Raw genomic sequence first — 20,000 nt, forward strand, 5'->3', positions numbered from 1 at the left:
TTACCAGTTTCTGGGAATAAGCTGAGATCGGCAGCATAGGAAAACAAAAACCGGAACAAAACCAAAGTGTTGCTTTCGCAACATAAATATATAGGAAAGAAAATTCGGAGATATTCATAAACAGACAGAAAACAAATTGCGCTCTTAGCTATCTTTTACAATTTTCCAGCTCTGTTAGCACTGGAGGGAAACAAGGCTCAGGTCAGTGCCATCTACTTAAATATGGTTGTCTTCTTTTATAAGATAGGGGGATTTACGATAACGGGTTTACGACGAAGGTGATTTCAATGATGCACTTTTCGTTTGGATTTAACGTCACATGTTTGAGGAGGTTGAGGCTCTCTTTGAAATTCTAAAAAAATTGGTTATCGTTGTTAAAAATTGCTGTTCAGTTAAATCCTTATAAATATTACTGACCTTACCTCAAAATTCTTCGGTTTTTTGTGCTATTTGGGGTGAATACCATAAAATGGTAATTGTCTTTTTCTTGATATCCTTTTCATCCTGAAAAGAACTGTGGCTTTTTACGTCTGTGTATGGTAATTGACCATTTTTTTTCTTTTCTTTTTACTTCAATACTAGAATATTGGCTCTAACCGTTCTATCTATTTTTTGAGTGTTCATTTTGTACTATTTTAATTAACGTGATATATTCAAAGAATGACAAAGAATATGAAGAAACATCTCTTTTCGTAAACGCTTATTTTGCGTCAAACATTCGTGCTTTCTTTCAAAAGAAACAAGAGGAATTTGGTTGTAAAAGGGAAAATAATTAAACAGTGTCAAAAGAAATGTAAGTAATGACAGGGTAAAGAGATTTCTACTTTGCACACAGCTCTGTTCTCAGTTCAGCTTGGAAGGAATTTTGTAATAAATCCGAATTCGTGATTTTAAATATTATGTTGTTTGAGAATGTGTAACTTTTCTCTTACGAATTGCAGGGAAGAAAAGTAAAAAATAAAAATAAGAAAATTTATAGAGTGTGTAATTTCAGATTAAAATCATGGTTTTTCAGTCGTTAATGTTTGTTCGCAACGTACAAATAGATGTTTTCCTTTTGCGTCTAAACGACCATATGAGCAACCCCCCCCCCTCCAAGGGAGTAATTATTTCACTCATTTTGAAATGTACGAAATATTTCCTCTATAAATCTCTCAAGTGAAAGTCTAAACTCACCCCCTGAAATTTTACTTTTCGGAAATATGTCTATATAAAAAGAAAATTATTCCTAAGAAACAGAAAGAATTGATCGAATTGATTAACTTTAATTTAAATTTTCATGTAACAATGTATTCTTAATCGAGGTCTATAAGTACAATGCATATACATTGTATTGTAATTCTTCGTTTCGCAGGTTTTGACTTATTACCAAATTATGTGTTTTCTGTATTTTTTTAACCCTATTAATTCAACTATTTTTCCTCTTTGTTCCTTTTTTCCTAATTCCATGCTCCTTTCAAACAGGGAATTTTCAATTCATTTTCCTTTCTTTCCCCATCTGCTATTTTTTGTTCTTTAATTTAATGATGTCGCAGTATTGCAAATTTGTATTGCTAGAATTTTACGATTAAAACTAGCTTTTCAATTACAACTTTAAGTATAATTTTGAGAAACTCGTATGTGTTTAAACTAAACTCGCAACCGTTCACGAGATATTGCTGATACGTTCTTATTGACAACCAGCATGCATATTATGTCTTTTCATTTAGCTTTAAAGTAACGTAAACTTTCCTTGTAAGTTTCTACTTTATACCCTATTTCAGTCCCAAGATATCCCGCCTATACAATTTTGACAACCTAGATGCACTTACACTATTTTAATTTAGTTCCATAGCAGCAGTATTAGAAGCAGGAGTAGTAGTAGAAGTAGTAGCAAAAGTGGTAGTAATATTAGTAGCCCTGAAAATTTTGGCTTAATGCCCTAAGGTTTGCTTTTTGCTGGGGTATTGTCAATAAACCCTATGATAGCCGACGCGTATCTAGTTTCTTTTGATTTTAGTTCTAGTTCTTAACACTTTGAGAACCATACGATCGTCTCTCAAATGCTGTTCTAGGTGACGGCGTGTAGGGGAAATAGGCTTGTTCTTTGAAATTGTTTGAATTTTGCGCCTTAAAAAAAAAGAACCTACCGCTAGTGATAATACATTGCAAGCCATTTAGTATTTGTCCTGGACTTATAGTTAGTATTTGTTTACGTATTGGGCTCTTTTGTATTTTGTTTTCCTCTTTTCAAAGCATTTTTCCATTTACTTTATATTTCAGTCTTGCTCTTCTTCTTCTTCTTCAAAACAGCAGCACACTTTAGGACCCTAATGATTTCCTGACGATAGCATCATGTATATTGTGTTCACATTGAATTTGTTTTAACATGATTTGAAATAATTTCAGCAGGTGTTAATAGGTCTTGTTGCTGATGAAGTTAATATTCTCTATATAAAGCTTGAAAATAATTATTTATTTAAGTCCATTTTTATTATCTTTTAGAAATTGATTCTTTCATTACTAAAAGTAAGACTGACCATGACCAGACCCAGCGATTGTTTAATAGTATTCATGAGACCTTGGATGATATAGATGCTTGTATTGAACGAAGTTTTCATCCTCAGCTGACTGAAGCAATGAAAAATCAGTCTAATTCAAATGTTGCTCAACCTGAAGAGCAAATTCTAGCTGGAACAGAACACCCTAAAGCACCGAAATCCTGTAAAAAGGTGATTCTTTTGTGCATTGGTAAGAAAAAGCCGCGTAAAAAGGGAGAAATATCACATAATATGTGTCTATCTGGGTTTCCTGGGGCCGTAGGTGAGAACAGGCCGTATTTTTTTTCTGATTGTTAGGATATTTTTTTTTCGTATAAAGTTATGAGAATTTAAGTGATACTGAACAAAATTAAGCTGGACCCTAGCCAATTCCAGTGCTCGCCTCCTAAAATCCGCCATATGGTCTGAAAAACGATAAAGTTGTACTCTGTTTTTCCTTAAAAAAGTATAATAATATTAGAATAATTTTGAGCAATTGACACGGCAATTGATAATGCTGGGAAAGTTAACAAGGTGTGGCAGCTGTGTCTACTTCATTCGTCTGACTTGAATTAAAGCAATCCCTCCTCCAAAAAAAAACTCCTTCTAAATTTATGTCTGATCCAGCATTCACATAGGAGTCTCTCGGGCCCGATCTAAATCTCAATCTTGCCGCAATTTCCTCTATTATGTCTATCGTTTTTTGCGTAATTGTCCTGTTTAGATTTTTCTTTTACCCCTTCCCCCTATCCTTAACTGAAGTAAGTCCTCCAAAATACACCCATGCGTGTTTCGTACAGCAGATATAAGTTAAAATATATGGGTAATAGTAGCTGCATTCAAAAAACTCGATGCATTAAGCTGTGTTTATGCTTCATTTACAGTCTAAAAAACAGAAAATCAGCTGATTTTAATTCTAAAAACTGAGTAGTCTTGAACTTCAGATGTGCAATAGAAAAGACTTCTAGGTGAAATATATCTAATTAAGTAACTTATATTGTTCTAGGACATCTATTAGGCATAAGGAATTTATTTTGAGAATTCTTTTTGGCTGGAGTCTAGAAAAAAATCACCCACTTCGATATTTTCTGATAGAACTAACCTTTTCTAGTTAGTAAAGAAGGGTTTAAAGACGGCTTGTCTTTTTGTAGTCCATATTTTAAGATTAAAGGGTCTTCTTATTCATTTGTCAATATTCTTCTTTTTTCGCCAAATGAAAATATGTACTTACCAAGTATTATAAAGCACTTCCAAACCATATATGATTCCTTTTTCATTAGCAAACAGGTAGCTACGCATCCTCAGGGTCTTTTGCCCAGAACCCCTATCGAAATCTCTAGTAGACGATTTCTTCTTCCTTTTTTTTTACATTTTAATGTATTTAATCCATGTACGAGATGTTAAATTATGGTTTATCAACAGTCTAAAAGTAAAGTTTATTGTTCAATTGAATTCCTCTTTTGAGTTTTTGTCCATGTTATTTTGTGTTTTCAAATTTAGTTGAAGAAATTTTTAATCTCTTAATTTTATTCAGCTAAGTTCTTCTTTTTCTATTTTTCTTTAGTAAACTCGTCTTTCTTGAGTTTTAGTTAAAGAATTTTTAGTTCTTTTTTGTAATTTTTTTTCGAGTAACTTTGAACTTTTCAAGTTTTTGTGGAGGTTTGAAATATTTAAAAGATAGTTCTAGTAAATTTTTCCCTTTCAATTTTTATTAAAACTTTTGTCAACATTTTCTTTTTTTTGCCAAATAAAAATGTGTACTTATCAAGTACTATAAGGTGTTTTCTAGTTATTAAAAAAGGGCTTGTATTACTTTTCTTTTTCTACTCCGTATTTTAAGATTTAAGGGCCTCGCAATTCATTTGTCAACATTTTCTTTTTTTCGCCGAATGAAAAAGTGTACTTATCAAGTACTATAAGGTGTTTTCTAGCTAGTAAAGAAGGGTTTATAAACGGCTTATCTTTTTCTAGTCCGTATTTTAAGATTAAAGGGCCTCGCAATTCTTTTGTCAACATTTTCCTTTTTTTCGCCAAATGAAAATGTGTACTTAACAAGTAGTATAAGGCATTTCCAAACAATTTGTGATTCCTTTTTCATTAGCAAATAGGTAGCTACGCTTCCTCAGGGTCTTTTGCCCAGAACCCCTCTCGAAATCTCTAGTAGACGATTTCTTTTTTTGTTCTTACATTTTAATGTATTCAATCCATGTATGAGGTGTTAAATTATAGTTTATTAATAGTTTAAAATTATAGTTTATTGTTCAATTGAATTCCTCTTTTGAGTTTTTGTCCATGTTATTTTGTGTTTTCAAATTTAGTTGAGAAAATTTCTAATCTCTTAATTGTATTCAGCTAAGTACTTCTTTTTTTTTCTTTAGTAAACTCTTCTTTCTTAAGTTTTAGTTAAAGAATTTTAGTACTTTTTGGTAAATTTTTCTCAAGTAAATTTGAACTTTTAAAGTTTTTGTGGAGGTTTGAAATATTTAAAAGATAGTTCAAGTAGATTTGTCCTTTTCAATTTTTATTATAACATTTTTCCATCACTCTTGCTTTATTCTATATTTCCACCAATTCCTTGATGCTTTTTGCCAGAACTGAACGATTCTTATGCTTAATGGCCCCTCTAATTTCATATTCTGATCTCTGGTGATACTTGGATGCCAAACGCGACAAGCATATTCTTACTATCAACTGCAAAATCAATAAGAAATTCTTAAATAACTTGCTGCGCATGCTGTGAACATATGCTACCGGAAAGTGCCATTACTGTAGAGGAAAATAAACGGCTTCACCGTTGTGACAATCCCTCTGTTTCCATAGACATTTTCAATAAAATAAAGTATCTTATTTTTGGTTCAGGTTGCTCATTCCCCGTGTCTTACTAGACCTCTAATAAAATTCACCCAAAATTAAACTAATGTTCGACAAATAAAAAATCAGGATGTTCTACGAATCTGCAAGCCATTGCTGAAATGCTCTAAAAATTGGTTTTTGCTCTTGAGAACCTCAAATAATGGATAAATTACATTGCTTAGTAATATTCTTTTCTTTCTTTTTTTTTTGTAGCCTCGAATGTTAATAAAAGAGAAATATGCCAATTTTAATCAGATCTCTACTCAGTCAAAGCCAACGAAGCCCAAGCTTTCCCTTTACAATGGTCCTAGTCAGAAACATGTTTCCAAGGTTTTGGGGAAAGAAATCAGTTGTCCGAAAAAGGTGGAATCTCCAGTTCAAACGAAGATCAATAATTTTTTTCCTCATGTTGAAATGAGAAGCTTTTCTAACAGAGCCAGGTAAGAATGGTAAAAGGAGTAAGTTATTTTTCAGTTTTCCATTATCTACGTTTTTTCTTTGTTTTATATCTGTTTTTTTTTTCTTTGCTCTTTGATCATGGAATCATCTAAAAAATTACTATTTGTACTGGTAATTTTAATTAAGCTACTTTTTGTAAACTCCTGCCTCAAGGGCCCTACTATAGGTCCTTCAACTATCCAATCGAAAAGTCTTATATGACTGATTTCACAAAAGTTCTAAATGTTCACCTTGGCGTTCAAATATAATTGTATAGTCTCTGTCGTAATAAACTAATTGCATAATTTAGGGTCCTTGCCCAGGGGTCTACAAAGATCTTGTTATTTTAACTTCGATGTGATACCAGTCAGCTTGAATGAAACTTAGACATTGTACGAAACACACATACGAAACCTGTATTTCTTGTGTTTTTATTTAAAACTTAATGTTGGCCTTAAGTTTTTAATCAGAAACATCAACAATTCTTAAGCAGCACCAATAGTAGAAATAAAACACCCAGCTTGATTTGTGCACTAATTGGTAACAAGTTTGTAAACTCGATTATTACTTCAGACCAATCAGGAACATTCTCTGAATGCTGTTGAAAGACAAATATTTTAATGAAAATCACGTACGACAGTTACCTATCTAGTGTGGAACTATCTAGTGGAAACACACATACGAAACCTGTATTTCTTGTGTTTTTATTTAAAACTTAATGTTGGCCTTAAATTTTTAATCAGAAACATCAACAATTCTTAAGCAGCACCAATAGTAGAAATAAAACACCCAGCTTGATTTGTACGCTAATTGGTAACGAGTTTGGAAACTTGATTATTACTTCAGACCAATCAGGAGCATTCTCTGAATGCTGTTGAAAGACAAATATTTTAATGAAAATCACGTACGACAGTTACCTATCTAGTGTGGAACTATCTAGTGGAAACACACATACGAAACCTGTATTTCTTGTGTTTTTATTTAAAACTTAATGTTGGCCTTAAGTTTTTAATCAGAAACATCAACAATTCTTAAGCAGCACCAATAGTAGAAATAAAACACCCAGCTTGATTTGTGCACTAATCGGTAACAAGTTTGGAAACTTGATTATTACTTCAGACCAATCAGGAGCATTCTCTGAATGCTGTTGAAACATAAATATTTTAATGAAAATCACGTACGACAGTTACCTATCTAGTGTGGATTGAAGGATCTGAGAAGGAGTACAACCTCTCGAGCATTAAATAAATTTCTCCTTAAATGCTTAAGCCGACTGCACCTTAAAAGCTGCCTCATCCCACGGAATTGAGCTAAAGATAATGGGTAAGTTTATAAATTTATTTAGGGAACACTTATTATTCAAACCTGTCAGTACCTGCCCCCAAATACTTGTGTACTTAATATAAAAATGCAATTTAAGAAAAGCTTTCCCTGAACATCCTTCTAAAAAGAAAACAAAGGGTACGAGAGAAGTTTAGGTCAAGTCATCTTTCTTGAATTTTTGAGTTTTCTAGCCTAGTTTTAAAACTACAAAGAAAATAACTGCCTCGACCTAGGACATTGACAGCAGTTCCATGCATATATGAAAAGCTGATATGATATAGTAGTTTTCTTGCTGGGAACACCAGAACGGTATGTTGTCCAATTTAAGCCGTTCATCATATACAACTTTTACTAGTCTGGAAATGCAACATTTCCCAGGCACCGCTCTAGAGTAAGGAGTCAAATCCCTCTCGTCTGTTTTTTTTCTATCACTTTTTTATTGAAAGGGAGGTGGCTCATTCGATTGGAAATTCACAGATTTCATATCCTTTTTAAAGGGCATCAAGTCGACTCAGCTATTTTTCTGGCACCACCACTACCGCTCTTACCCCCAATACATCTGATAAGAATTTTCGAGATAGCCATTTTTCTCAGAATTTGCAAATAATCCAAACAATACGTCTCCAGGAATTACTTGACCACACCCCTAGCGTAAAGGTTTTAAGTTATGCAAATTGCCAACTGTTTACAGATAGGTTTTATGATGGAAAACGTGGGTATGTCTGTTTTGGGTGTCGCATTACCTCGAATCCTTCAGGAATCGTTCCCTATACCAATAGAAACACGCCTTATGTAGAGGAGGGAGGGTGTTAAGGGGCCTGGAAATGCGCCAAGTTTCTTTTGTCCCTGATCGGTTCAAAACTTACAGCCGTATGCACTTGGCTGAGAGGAACCTAATGGAAAAAAGGGTGGCAAGGGTCCTCCGAAAATAAAGCTAAAAAAAGGTCAAAATTTTTTCGATCGCCTGAAAACTTGTATTCTATGTATTTTGGTCCCCATTGCAAAAGAAAAAAAAATATCGGTTCCACCGAAAGAGCCACCAAGCAAACGATCAAAGAATTGTTTTTCTAAAGGTTTTGAAACTTGCACCCGTGAGTTTGTTGGCCAAGAGGATCCTAATAGAGAAAAAAATGTGTAAATAGGTTTGCCTGAAAATTGGGTCTGAGAAGGGTTCAGAAGACATCTTTGTCTGGACGGTTTGACACTTAACGCCACAAGTCCTCGTGCCAAGGAAACACTAATGAACAGAAACGATTTTAATCTGGGATATCAACCCCAAAAAGGACGGCAAAATATTTTTTAACCGGTTGAAACTTATATCCTTAAGTTCAAGAGCCATGGTGATACTAATGCACGATAAAAAAATTGGAAAGAATATCTGATTCCCCAAGAAATTGCGATTCCTCGGCACGCTTCTTTTGGTATTATATCTTTGAGCCGCGAGCCTGTTTTCACGTTGTTCTTGTGATTCCTCGGCACGATTTTTTTTTTTTGTAATTTCTCTTTGAGACGCAAGCCTGTTTTCACGTTGTTCTTGTGATTCCTCGGCACGCTTTCTGTTCTTACTTTTCTCTTTTAGCCGCAGGCCTTTTGGCATTACCTCTTTGAGCCGCTTCCTCGACTGTTTCTTCTGCCATTCTACGATTTATACTAAAATTTCTCACACGATTTGATTCCTCGGCCGTTTTTTCTGCCATTGTAGGATTTATACTTAAATTTCTCTTTGAATCGCCCCTTTATATACTTACAATGACGTCATATACAAAACCTTATATATTTATAATAACGTCATGTGTGTACAAACAAACATATAACTTATTTTTATATATATACTTTTGGGGTGGTGCTTCGCACCACCCCAACACCTAGTTGGTGGGGGCGTTTCGCGCCCCCCAAGCCCCCCCCGCGCGCGCAAGTCGTTACGCGCCATATTAGTTACGTGCCATTGTAGTTGTGTCCCTGTGTCCCACCTGTGAATATAGATAGATATATATATATATATATATATATATATATATATATATATATATATATATATATATATATATTTTTAACTACGTAAAACTTGCGAATGTACAACATTCTTGGCTGTCCCATTGTCTGTGCATATAAATAGATTGTCAGGTTTACCGACTCTTGAACATGCAACATATAATTGTCCATGGGAAAAACAATCTGTATTCAGATCTATACCTCATTATTCTAATGATTGCCCTTGAGCTTTGTTGATGGTGATTGCTAATCGAACATTCCCTGTGTCCCTATCGTCATTTATATATCCCCCTGTGCCCCCCGGAGTCCCCGTTGTTGTTGTTTCCCTGTGTCCCGGTCGTCATTTGTGTCCCGGTGTCCCAGTCTGTAATTTCTCTTTGAGTGTCGCGGTCGTCATTTATATTCCCTGTGTCCCGGTGTCCCGGTCGTCATTTTTGTCCCGGTCGTCATTTGTGTTCCGGTGTCCCGGTCTGTAATTTCTCTTTGAGTGTCCTGGTCGTCATTTATATTCCCTGTGTCCCGGTCGTCATTTATGTCCCGGTGCTTTGTTGATGGTGATTGCTAATCGAACATTCCTTGTGTCCCGGTCGCTTTCTCTTTGAGTGTCCCGGTCTTCATTTATATTCCCTATGTCCCGGTGTCGCGGTCGTCATTTGTGTCCTGATGTTCCGGTGTGTAATTTCGTCAATCAACAAGCATGACGTCAGTCGACACACAAATATGACATCACTCGACACACAGACAACTTATTTTTATATATATAATAGATGTCCCGGTGTCCCGGTCGTCATTTGTGTCCCGGTGTGTAATTTCGTCAATCAACAAACATGACGTCAGTCGACACACAAACATGACGTCACTTGAACCACAGACAACCTATTTATATATATATATATATATATATATATATATATATATATATATATATATATATATATATATATATATATATATATATATATATATATATATATATATATATAGATGTCCCGGTGTCCCGGTCGTCATTTGTGTCCCGATGTCCCGGTGTGTAATTTCGTCAATCAACAAACATGACGTCAGTCGACACACAAACATGACGTCACTCTACACACACACAGACAACTTATTTTTATATATATGGACTAGCTGTTGGGGTGGCGCTTCGTGCCACCCCAACACCTAGTTGGTGGGGGCACTTTGCAACCCCCCAAGCCCCCCCGGGCGCGCAAGTGGTTACGCGCCATTGTAGTTGTGTCCCTGTGTCCCGCCTGTGAATATATATATATATATATATATATATATATATATATATATATATATATATATATATATATATATATATATATATATATATATATCTATATATATATATATATATATATATATATATATATATATATATATATATTTAACTACGTAAAACTTGCGAATGTACAACATTCTTGGCTGTCCCATTGTCTGTGCATATAAATAGATTGTCAGGTTTACCGACTCTTGAACATGCATCGCATAATGGTCCATGGGAAAAACAATCTGTATTCAGATCTATGCCTCATTATTCTAATGATTGCCCTTGAGCTTTGTTGATGGTGATTGCTAATCGAACATTCCCTGTGTCCCTGTCGTCATTTATATATCCCCCTGTGCCCCCCGGCGTCCCCGTTTTTGTTGTTTCCCTGTGTCCCGGTCGTCATTTGTGTCCCGGTGTCCCAGTCTGTAATTCCTCTTTGACTGTCGCGATCGTCATTTATATTCCCTGTGTCCTGGTGTCCCGGTCGTCATTTGTGTTCCGGTGTCCCCGTCTGTAATTTCTCTTTGAGTGTCCTGGTCGTTATTTATATTCCCTGTGTCCTGGTCGCCATATGTGTCCCGGTGCTTTGTTGATGGTGATTGCTAATCGAACATTCCTTGTGTCCCGGTCGCTTCTCTTTGAGAGTCCCGGTCGTCATTTATATTCCCTATGTCCCGGTGTCCCGGTCGTCATTTGTGTCCCGATGTCCCGGTGTGTAATTTCGTCAATCAACAAACATGACGTCAGTCGACACACCCCCCCGCGCGCGTAAGTCGTTACGCGCCACATTAGTTACATGCTATTGTAGTTGTGTCCCTGTGTACCACCTATGAATATAGATAGATAGATTTATATATGTGTTTTGAACTACGTAAAACTTGCGAATATACAACATTCTTAGCTTTCCCATTGTCTGTCCATATACAAAGCCTTATGTATAAATAACGACGTCATATGCAAACGCTCTTTTTACAAACAAACAAACATGCATACACACAACTCGTTTTTATATAGATAGATCGATAGATAGATACAATACAAATTAACTGCGTAAAACTTGCGAATATACAACATTCTTCGCTGTCCAATTGTCGCTGCATATAAATAGATTATCAGGTTTACCGACCCTCGAACATGCAAAGTACAATTGTCCATGGGAAAAACAATCAGTATTAAGATCAATACCACATTTTTCAAATGATTGACCTTGAACTTTGTTGATGGTGATTGCAAATGGTAATTGAATTGGGAATTGCAATCTTTTAAATTGAAAAGGCAGATCCGTTGGAATCATGGGAATGCGAGGAATAAGAACAGCCTCACCCTCAAAAGGCCCTGTCAAGATTGTGGCCTCTATTACGTTTTCCATTGTTTTTTTTTTACGGCAAGTCGCGTGCCATTGCAAAGCTTTGGTGGGTTGATATTTCTTAACAGTATTATTGGTACGCCTATTTTTAGTTGTAGCACGTATGGTAGAAACCCTGAAAGATCCACGGAATTTAAAAATTCAGATGGATAATTAACCGCCTTATTTGGTTCCAAAACTGTGTCGACTGACTTGTAAAGGACTGCCTGGTCTCGAATCTTGGTCAAAACAATATTGTTGATTTCGTGGACGTCTATATTTTTGGGTGCAAGAATCGCTCTTTCACTTAGCCATTTATTATTTTTATAATTGTTTAGAATATTCGGAAATACTTTTTCAATCAATTCATTTTTGGACGTCACTAAATTACAGAATTCAGCAGGTAGTTGTATACGTCCTGAAATTGAGTCTACTGGGAGCTTTCCGTTTCCAATTGCCAGTAATTGATCTGAAAATGTTTGACCAGAGTCATCGTTTTGCAATCGGACACGCATATTTGTAGTTAATTTTAATGTTTTTACGTGTGCCCATAAATTAGAATTTTTCAGGCAAACATTCATTTCGTCTGCAGGGGTTGATCTAGGTATTATAGGTAATGTTTGCCTGAAATCTCCCGCAAGCAATATTAATGTGCTGCCAGATGGTTTCGAATTCCTTCGCAAATCTTTCACATATTGATCCAGAGCCTCGAGCGATTTTTTGTGTGCCATTGTGCACTCGTCCCAAATAATAAATTTGCATTGCTGCAATACTTTACCCATCCCAGATGATTTGGAAATATTGCACGTGGGAGTTTCTGTAGAATGCGAATTCAGAGGCAATTTCAAAGCGGAATGAGCAGTTCTTCCACCAGGCAGCAACGTTGCGGCTATTCCGGACGACGCAATTGCCAACGCTATATCATTTTTTGATCGAATTGATGCCAGAATCAGTTTTATCACAAACGTTTTACCAGTACCTCCTGGCACATCCAAAAAGAAAATTTCTCCAACGTTGTTATCGACACAATGCATTATCGTATCATAAATGTCTTTTTGTTCTGACGTTAACTTGGAAATGTTATTTTGTAGATACGACAATAGATCACTCGTACTGTAACTTTGTTCACGATCCAATTCTACACATGTCGAAACAGCAGCGGTACGATTAGGTGAAGGCATTCCCAAATCCTGTAGAGGTTTGTTTGCCATACATACGCACAAATCTTCTATAATAACTAAAGTGTAGTTATAAATTTCTGATGTAAAATCAAAAGTCATATCTGACGTCTCTAACCGTTTTTGATGGAGTATATCTTCGTACATTTTTGAATTATATTTTTCCCATAACTCTGTAGGAGCTGGTGGAGAGCAAGTTGTTAGTATGATGCCAAACAATGCACGAATTTGACTTGGAGTTGACGTTTCGCACGCGTCATTGATGCAGTTATCCCAGTGTTGGTCATTCTCCAATAAATTCAGAGCTTGGCATGCACTGCGGTAAGTGTCATGTATAGTACCGTTTACAGTTCTAAAATACTCAAAGGACGTCGGACCGGGTACATTCACCAAAAGCAGGCGTAGAAAGAAGTATTCATGTTGATTGGGGTGAACGGTGTAGAGTCTTCCTATCGTGGTGTCTTTGAAGATGGTAGGTTGGCCGTCGACTGAATTACCCTGTTTTCGACGTTCAAATACTTTATTTCATATAACAGGTTGGTTCAACAGTATCATATTTTTTACAACAATATCATATAACCCCTTATCGATATTTTCATCAGGTATTTCAGCGGAAATCACATCATCAATTTCGTTAGACGTAATTTATTATGTAGCCAGATTAGTATATGTGCGTGTTGCAAACCTCGTTTTTGCCATTCCACTTAGTACATCCAGCATCGCACTGACCCAAACACTTCAAGTTTTACTATGTAGTTTATCGGTGATTTCAACTTTTGCCGGAAGACACGGGCCATAATGTCATGTCTATGAACCGCCGATTGTTCTTGAAGTAAAAGCTGCTGTATCTCGTCCCAAGATTGATTACATGTAAATGTAATAAATAAATCTAGACGACCATAGAGACGAACATACTTAATAGCATCTTGAGTATATTCATGCATATGACGGGGACTGCCAGCATATGACGAAGGTAGAATCGCTAATCTTCCAACGTTTGTGGTATTACCGTCATTTACAACTGCATCTCGCAAATGTATGTATTGTTCAGAGCGGAGCTTGGTCTGATTCAGGCATCCGCCTGAATCAGACCAAGCTCCGCTCTGAACGTTCCGGATTCAACGTTCGGATTCAATTTTTACATACATATCAACGACATATCGGTGAAACAATTGACGGCATTTTAAAACATAATTCTCTTCATCCTGCCGAATCATTAGTCTATAGGAATAATAATGCATTGCACTGCATTTCTTATTCATTTCTTTGTTAGTGGCTGGATTCATCAATTTAATATTAAAGTGATAGCCGTCGGCTCCATCCCAAAAAATGATAGGATATTGTAGGGCATCGTAGCATCGATGAGTTTCAGCAATTCTTACCAACTGAGCGTTTCGCTTATGAAGAATAATATCTCGAGGTAAAAACTGATCACCGACCATAACGATTGCCACTTCGTCGATAGTTGGAGCATTGTATCTACGCACATGTTGGCCAGGCGGCGTTTTGTCAGCGGAAATAACAATTTTATGCGTATCAGTAGGCATCAAATCGATGGCTGTTTTGAACAGACGCACTAAAATATTATTTTCGTGGAAAAGATGTTGCAATTGGGAAACGATTGTCCTTTCAACGTTGGGAGAAATTTCGCAGCGTGCATTCAATTCAGAATTTCTATCACTGATGAAGTACAATTGAAAAAATTTATGATTCTCGCCTGAGAATGGTAGAAGGGACCCTGCTTTATGATAAATTTGCCCTTTTACTTTGAAAGTAGGCATAAATTGATCTGGATTTTCGATTTGGGCACCAAACGACGTCATTTGGAAACATGAGTTATATTTTCTGATCTGTGATAAAAAACGCTTAGATTCTGACGTAGTTCCAGTAAGCAAAGTTTTCAATGGCTCTGGTGGTGCAGCCAATAGAGGAAGTTTAACTTTTCCTGAGGCGCAACACATTCCCATTGTTTCACAATTGAATTTCAAGGCCTTGCAATAGGGACAAATTTTAGACATAGTCCCGACTTGAACACATCTACTATAATCATCGACTGGGCTGTACCTGCATGCCAGGCGATAATTTTCAGGTTGCTCTTGTGATTCCTCGGCACGCTTTCTTTTCTTACTTTCTCTATCAGCCGCAAGCCTGTTTTCTTGCTGTTCTTGTGATTCCTCGGCACGCCTTCTTTTTTTACTTTCTCTTTCAGAAGCAAGTCTGGTTTCGCGTTGCTCTGGTAGTTCCTCGACACGCCTTCGTTGACGTAAATTGCACATTCTTAATCTGGCCCTTTCTCTTTGAACCGCAAGCCTGGTTTTGCTTTTTGGTAACATTCTATCTTTTTCAATGTTTTTCAATTTGTCAGTGGTCATGCTAACATTGACTGTTAGAAAAAATTTTACGTGCCAAGCATGCTAACACTCAACAATTTATAATAAACCTCAAATTATAAATATCTGTTATAAGGTTTTCGAATTACTTTAATCTATTGTCAAAATATATAGAAATATTTATGCAATTTCCAGTTTCTACATTTTTAGTTTCAGTTTGCTTTTCAGTTTAGTTTCATTTTTATATATAGATAAGATATAATCTGGCGTAACGGACAGACAACTTATTTATATATATATAGATAAGATATCCCGGTGTCCCGGTCGTCATTTGTATCCCGATGTCCCGGTGTGTAATTTCGTCAATCAACAAACATGACGTCAGTCGACACACAAACATGACTTCACTCGACACACACACACACACTTACACACAGACAACTTATTTTTATATATATAGATATAGATAATTCTGTTCGTTTTAAGTTTTAATGTTATTCCTTACTTTCAGTTGAAAAACTTGTTTTTTTTTATTTATTAAAAACTACAAGTAGAACACATACGACATCTTTGGTTTATTGTCACACAAAAATCATAGTTATGAAGCTGCTTAAGGTAAAATTAAATGCTAAGATTGGCCGGAAAATAACAAAAACAAATTATTGATTATATTGGCCATTGTTTTACAAAATTTGAACTTTAGCGTAAAAAGTGAGGTATTGGCGAGGGGGTGATCTCCTTCATATGCGTAATATGAGGGGGTTCGCCCCCTTATCAGTACCTCGCTCTTTACGAAAAAGTTCGAATTTTATTTCCAATTCTTTAAGAATGACCCCTGAACCACAAAGGCCGTTGAACGAGAATACATAGCTCTTTTGAAATTACTAAAAACACTTTCGCGGTATTGTTGAGGGGACGAACCCCCTCATATACGTAATAATTTCTGTTCGTTTTAAGTTTTAATATTGCTCCCTACTTTCAGTTGAAAACTTTTTTTTTAATTTCATTTCTGATCGTTCTTTGAATAACGCTGGGATATCCAGCATGCCTTCATAGAAATTATCTCCTCCATGAAAAATTCCTCCTTGGAAAGATCCTCCCATTAACCCAATCCCCTCACCACCCCCCCCACCAGAAAAATCCCCCTGAAAACGTCTGTAGGCTATACTTACGATTAAAAAGTACTATATGTAAACAATGGGCAAAGTTCATAACTTGCAGATCTTTCCATGGGGACACTGGTGATTAAGTCGTTCTCAAAGACGTAGTTAATAGATATTTTAACTATGCTGAAGAAAATGGCAATAAAATTTTGATCCGGTGACTTTAGGAAAAAATGAGCGTGGGAGGGAGCCTAGTTGCTCTCCAATTTTTTTGGTCGCTTAAAAAGGGCACTAGAACTTCAAATTTCCGTTCAAGTGAGTCCTGTTACAAAATTCTAGGACCAATTGGTCGATACGATCACCCTTGAGAAAAATAAAACAAATAAACACGCATCTGTGATCTTTCTTGTGGCAAAAATACAAAATTCCATATTTGTGCATATAGGAGCTTGAAACCTCTACAGTAGGGTTCTCTGATACGGTGAATCTGATGATGTGATTATCTTTAAGATTATATTAATTTTAGGGGGCGTCTCGTCCTTTTTCGAAAATAAGGCAAATTTTCTCAGGCTCATAGCTTTTGATGGGTAGAACTAAACTTGATGAAACTTATATATATAAAATCAGTATAAAAATTCAATTCTTTTGATGCATCTATTGGCATCAAAATGTGTTTTTTAGAGTTTGGTTACTATTGAGACAGGTCGCTCCTTACTTACAGTTCGTTACCACGAACTGTTTGATGCTGGAAAGACATATTTTTGGGGAGGTAATTGACTCCCTGAATAAAAGACTAATAAGATTGCCTTTATTTATTTTTCAATTTCTGTGTGCCTTACCAAAATTCAGTTTGAAAGAAGAAACGCACGGGTTTTGTTTAACTTACTCTGAATTTTGTGATTATATTTTTTATTTATTCATTTATTGAGACAACTCAGTGATATCCGGAAGCATCTGCCTGTCCCTTGGCTGCCACCTTGGCCCTTGGAATAAATTGCAGGAAGACGAGGGAAAATCCAGTCCCACTGATTTTTTTTACTGTATTTGAACCCCATAGAGGGTAGTAAAAACAACTTTTTATAGAATAAGAATAAAAATGATGGTATTTACCTTGTGTCGCAGATGCCGCAGGGGACCTCCTAGAAAGATCCCAGGTGTTCACTTCTTAAAGAATAAGAAATAGATAAATGGTTTAAATTAACTCTTGGTAATTTGAAAAGAATAAAAGTTTAACACATATATAATTATTGAAACTTGATTGATTGTTTAAAATAAAAGGATATTTGAGTTGCGGAGCAACACTGTTGTTTTTGTAGCTTTTATTTTCTCGTGGTTAGCTGAATCTAGCCCTGAAGTTGCAAGAGATGTAAACTCAAATGTTTTCCTAGCCATGAGAATTGTCAAATGGGGCAGAATAGTTTCAATGAAGTCTCTAAAGTTTCCAGTGGTTTAAAAAAAACCGTTCAATGTTATATTAAATCTTAAATCTGAGTTCTCTCATTCGTACCTTAGGATGAGAAAATCAAGTGTTGCGCATTCAAAGACAGCACGCTGTAGTCTCTTCTTCTTGATTGAGGGTTGCAGGAATCGATTGCTTGCAAGTAAATCTTTCTTTTGCTGGGATGAGGCTCTGCGTTTTTGTACGGTGATGCATAGCTATATGTTCTCTTTTTTTCAAAGTGCAAATGACGTTTTTTTTTTTATTCTATGGTGCTAATGGTTCTCATTTGGTCCCGAAGAGTTACAAGAACATTCGGTCCCGTTTCGCTGATTCCATTTATTGAGATGCTAGCTTATCCAAAATTTTGTTTCCTCTTATTCCTAGGCTTGGAATATCCTTAGACTCATTCTACCCTTGGATTTGTAGCTCAAAGATTAACTGCCTTAGTTCGAATTGTCAAGAGGCTTTGGACTTCTTATATTTATCTTTTTTAGACAAGTTAGAATTTCCTTCCAACGTAGATAGACAGTTCTTGGTCTTCTGAGAATCCAAGATTACATTTTCTTTTTCAGAGATAAAATTATCTCTGTAACTTTTCTATTCGAATTTTTGGTTCTGCGAATTTCCTACAGTCTGTCTTAAGTAAAACACCCTCGCTTCACTCGCTTCAAAGCTTAACATTTTTGAAATCACATAACTTTGAATACTTGTAGGACTTCGTATTGTCTCTTCGATAACCTGAGTGAAATTTCTGTATATCTCAATAATTTTTGGGAAATAATATGGAAATCCTGATTTCGAGAATTTTTTTTAAATTAAAATTCTTTATGTTTATTATAATCTTAGACGTTTAATGCCGTGAAAAGGAAGCAAGAAGACATGCGCTATCGTATATCCAAAAAATCAATCGTGCATTCAGAAATAAAAGTTTATACAGTAAAACGTATCATATATTTTCTGGGAAACTTAGACTTAAAAGCAAAATTTCTGTATCTTAATGTAAAGTCGGTGAATTTACTACATACACACACAAAAAAATATTCTTTGCGCAAAATGATGAAAACTATTAGTGCCATTAATCATAGTTTCCACCTTTAAGGGGATGGTTTGGGCTGGGATTCCTCGAATGGAAGGGTCGAAGATTCTCTGGCCACAATTTATCGAAGGCTTAATACTGATAAAAAAAAAACAACAAAAACAATATGGATGCAGAGTTTGACGATTAGTTCTTGCACGCAAAACTTATTTCAGAAGTCTTTATTTACAAATCAACCATACAATTAACTACTTACAGTAATCATAGCACATCTGCAATCATGATTCGGGAGCATACAAGCTTATTACCCCTGAAGTATAGTTGTATGTGCTGCTTCACAACTGTCCCCATCGGTCGCAGTTGCTGCAACACTCACGGGGCCTTCGCATCGGAGATCTAGTTATTCCCAAAATTCTCTGCGATCTTTATTCCTCAATGATAAAAAAGCAACTCTATATATATATATATATATATATATATATATATATATATATATATATATATATATATATATATATATATATATATATATATATATATATATATATATATATATATATATATATATCTATATATATAAAAATAAGTTGTCTGTCTGTGTGTCTGTCTGTGGATCAGGTGACGTCATGTTTCTGTGTTGACTGACGTCATGAAATTAATTGTCGTCATTTTTGCTTTGACGGTGACGTCATTCAAGATATTTAAGACATATGTTCACGTAGAAATCTATTAATGTTTAAGTTTACAATGACTGATGAACTTACCATGGCAAAAGCCGATGAAGATGCTCAAAGAGTCTATGCAAAAAACTTGCTGCTGATAGAGAAAGTCAGAAAGAAAACGTGCCGAGGAATCAAAAGAACAGCAAGGAAACAGGCTTGAGGCTGATAGAGAAAGAAAGAACAGAAAGCGTGCCGAGGAATCAAAAGAACAGCAAGGAAACAGGCTTGAGGCTGATAGAGAAAGAAAGAACAGAAAGCGTGCCGAGGAATCAAAAGAACAGCAAGGAAACAGGCTTGAGGCTGATAGAGAAAAAAAGAACAGAAAGCGTGCCGAGGAACTACCAGAGCAACGCGGAAGCAGACTTGCTGCTAAAAGAGAAAGTGAAAAAGAAGGCGTGCCGAGGAATTACAAGAACAGCAAGAAATCAGGCTTGCTGCTGATAGAGA

At 35.8% G+C, this 20,000-nt stretch overlaps 1 protein-coding gene across 1 annotated transcript in view; it reads left to right on the forward strand.

Annotated features, from left to right (window-relative positions):
• The window catches only part of LOC136028257 (uncharacterized), a 27,293-nt gene that overhangs the window by 2,585 nt on the left and 4,708 nt on the right, over window positions 1-20,000 (forward strand). Inside the window, exons 2-3 of the mRNA XM_065706027.1 lie at window positions 2,485-2,711; window positions 5,586-5,812. Coding sequence (XP_065562099.1) covers window positions 2,485-2,711; window positions 5,586-5,812 — 454 coding nt within the window. The remainder of the gene's footprint in view (window positions 1-2,484; window positions 2,712-5,585; window positions 5,813-20,000) is intronic.

Source organism: Artemia franciscana, chromosome 1 (assembly GCF_032884065.1).
Source record: "Artemia franciscana chromosome 1, ASM3288406v1, whole genome shotgun sequence".
NCBI classification, from domain to species: domain Eukaryota; kingdom Metazoa; phylum Arthropoda; class Branchiopoda; order Anostraca; family Artemiidae; genus Artemia; species Artemia franciscana.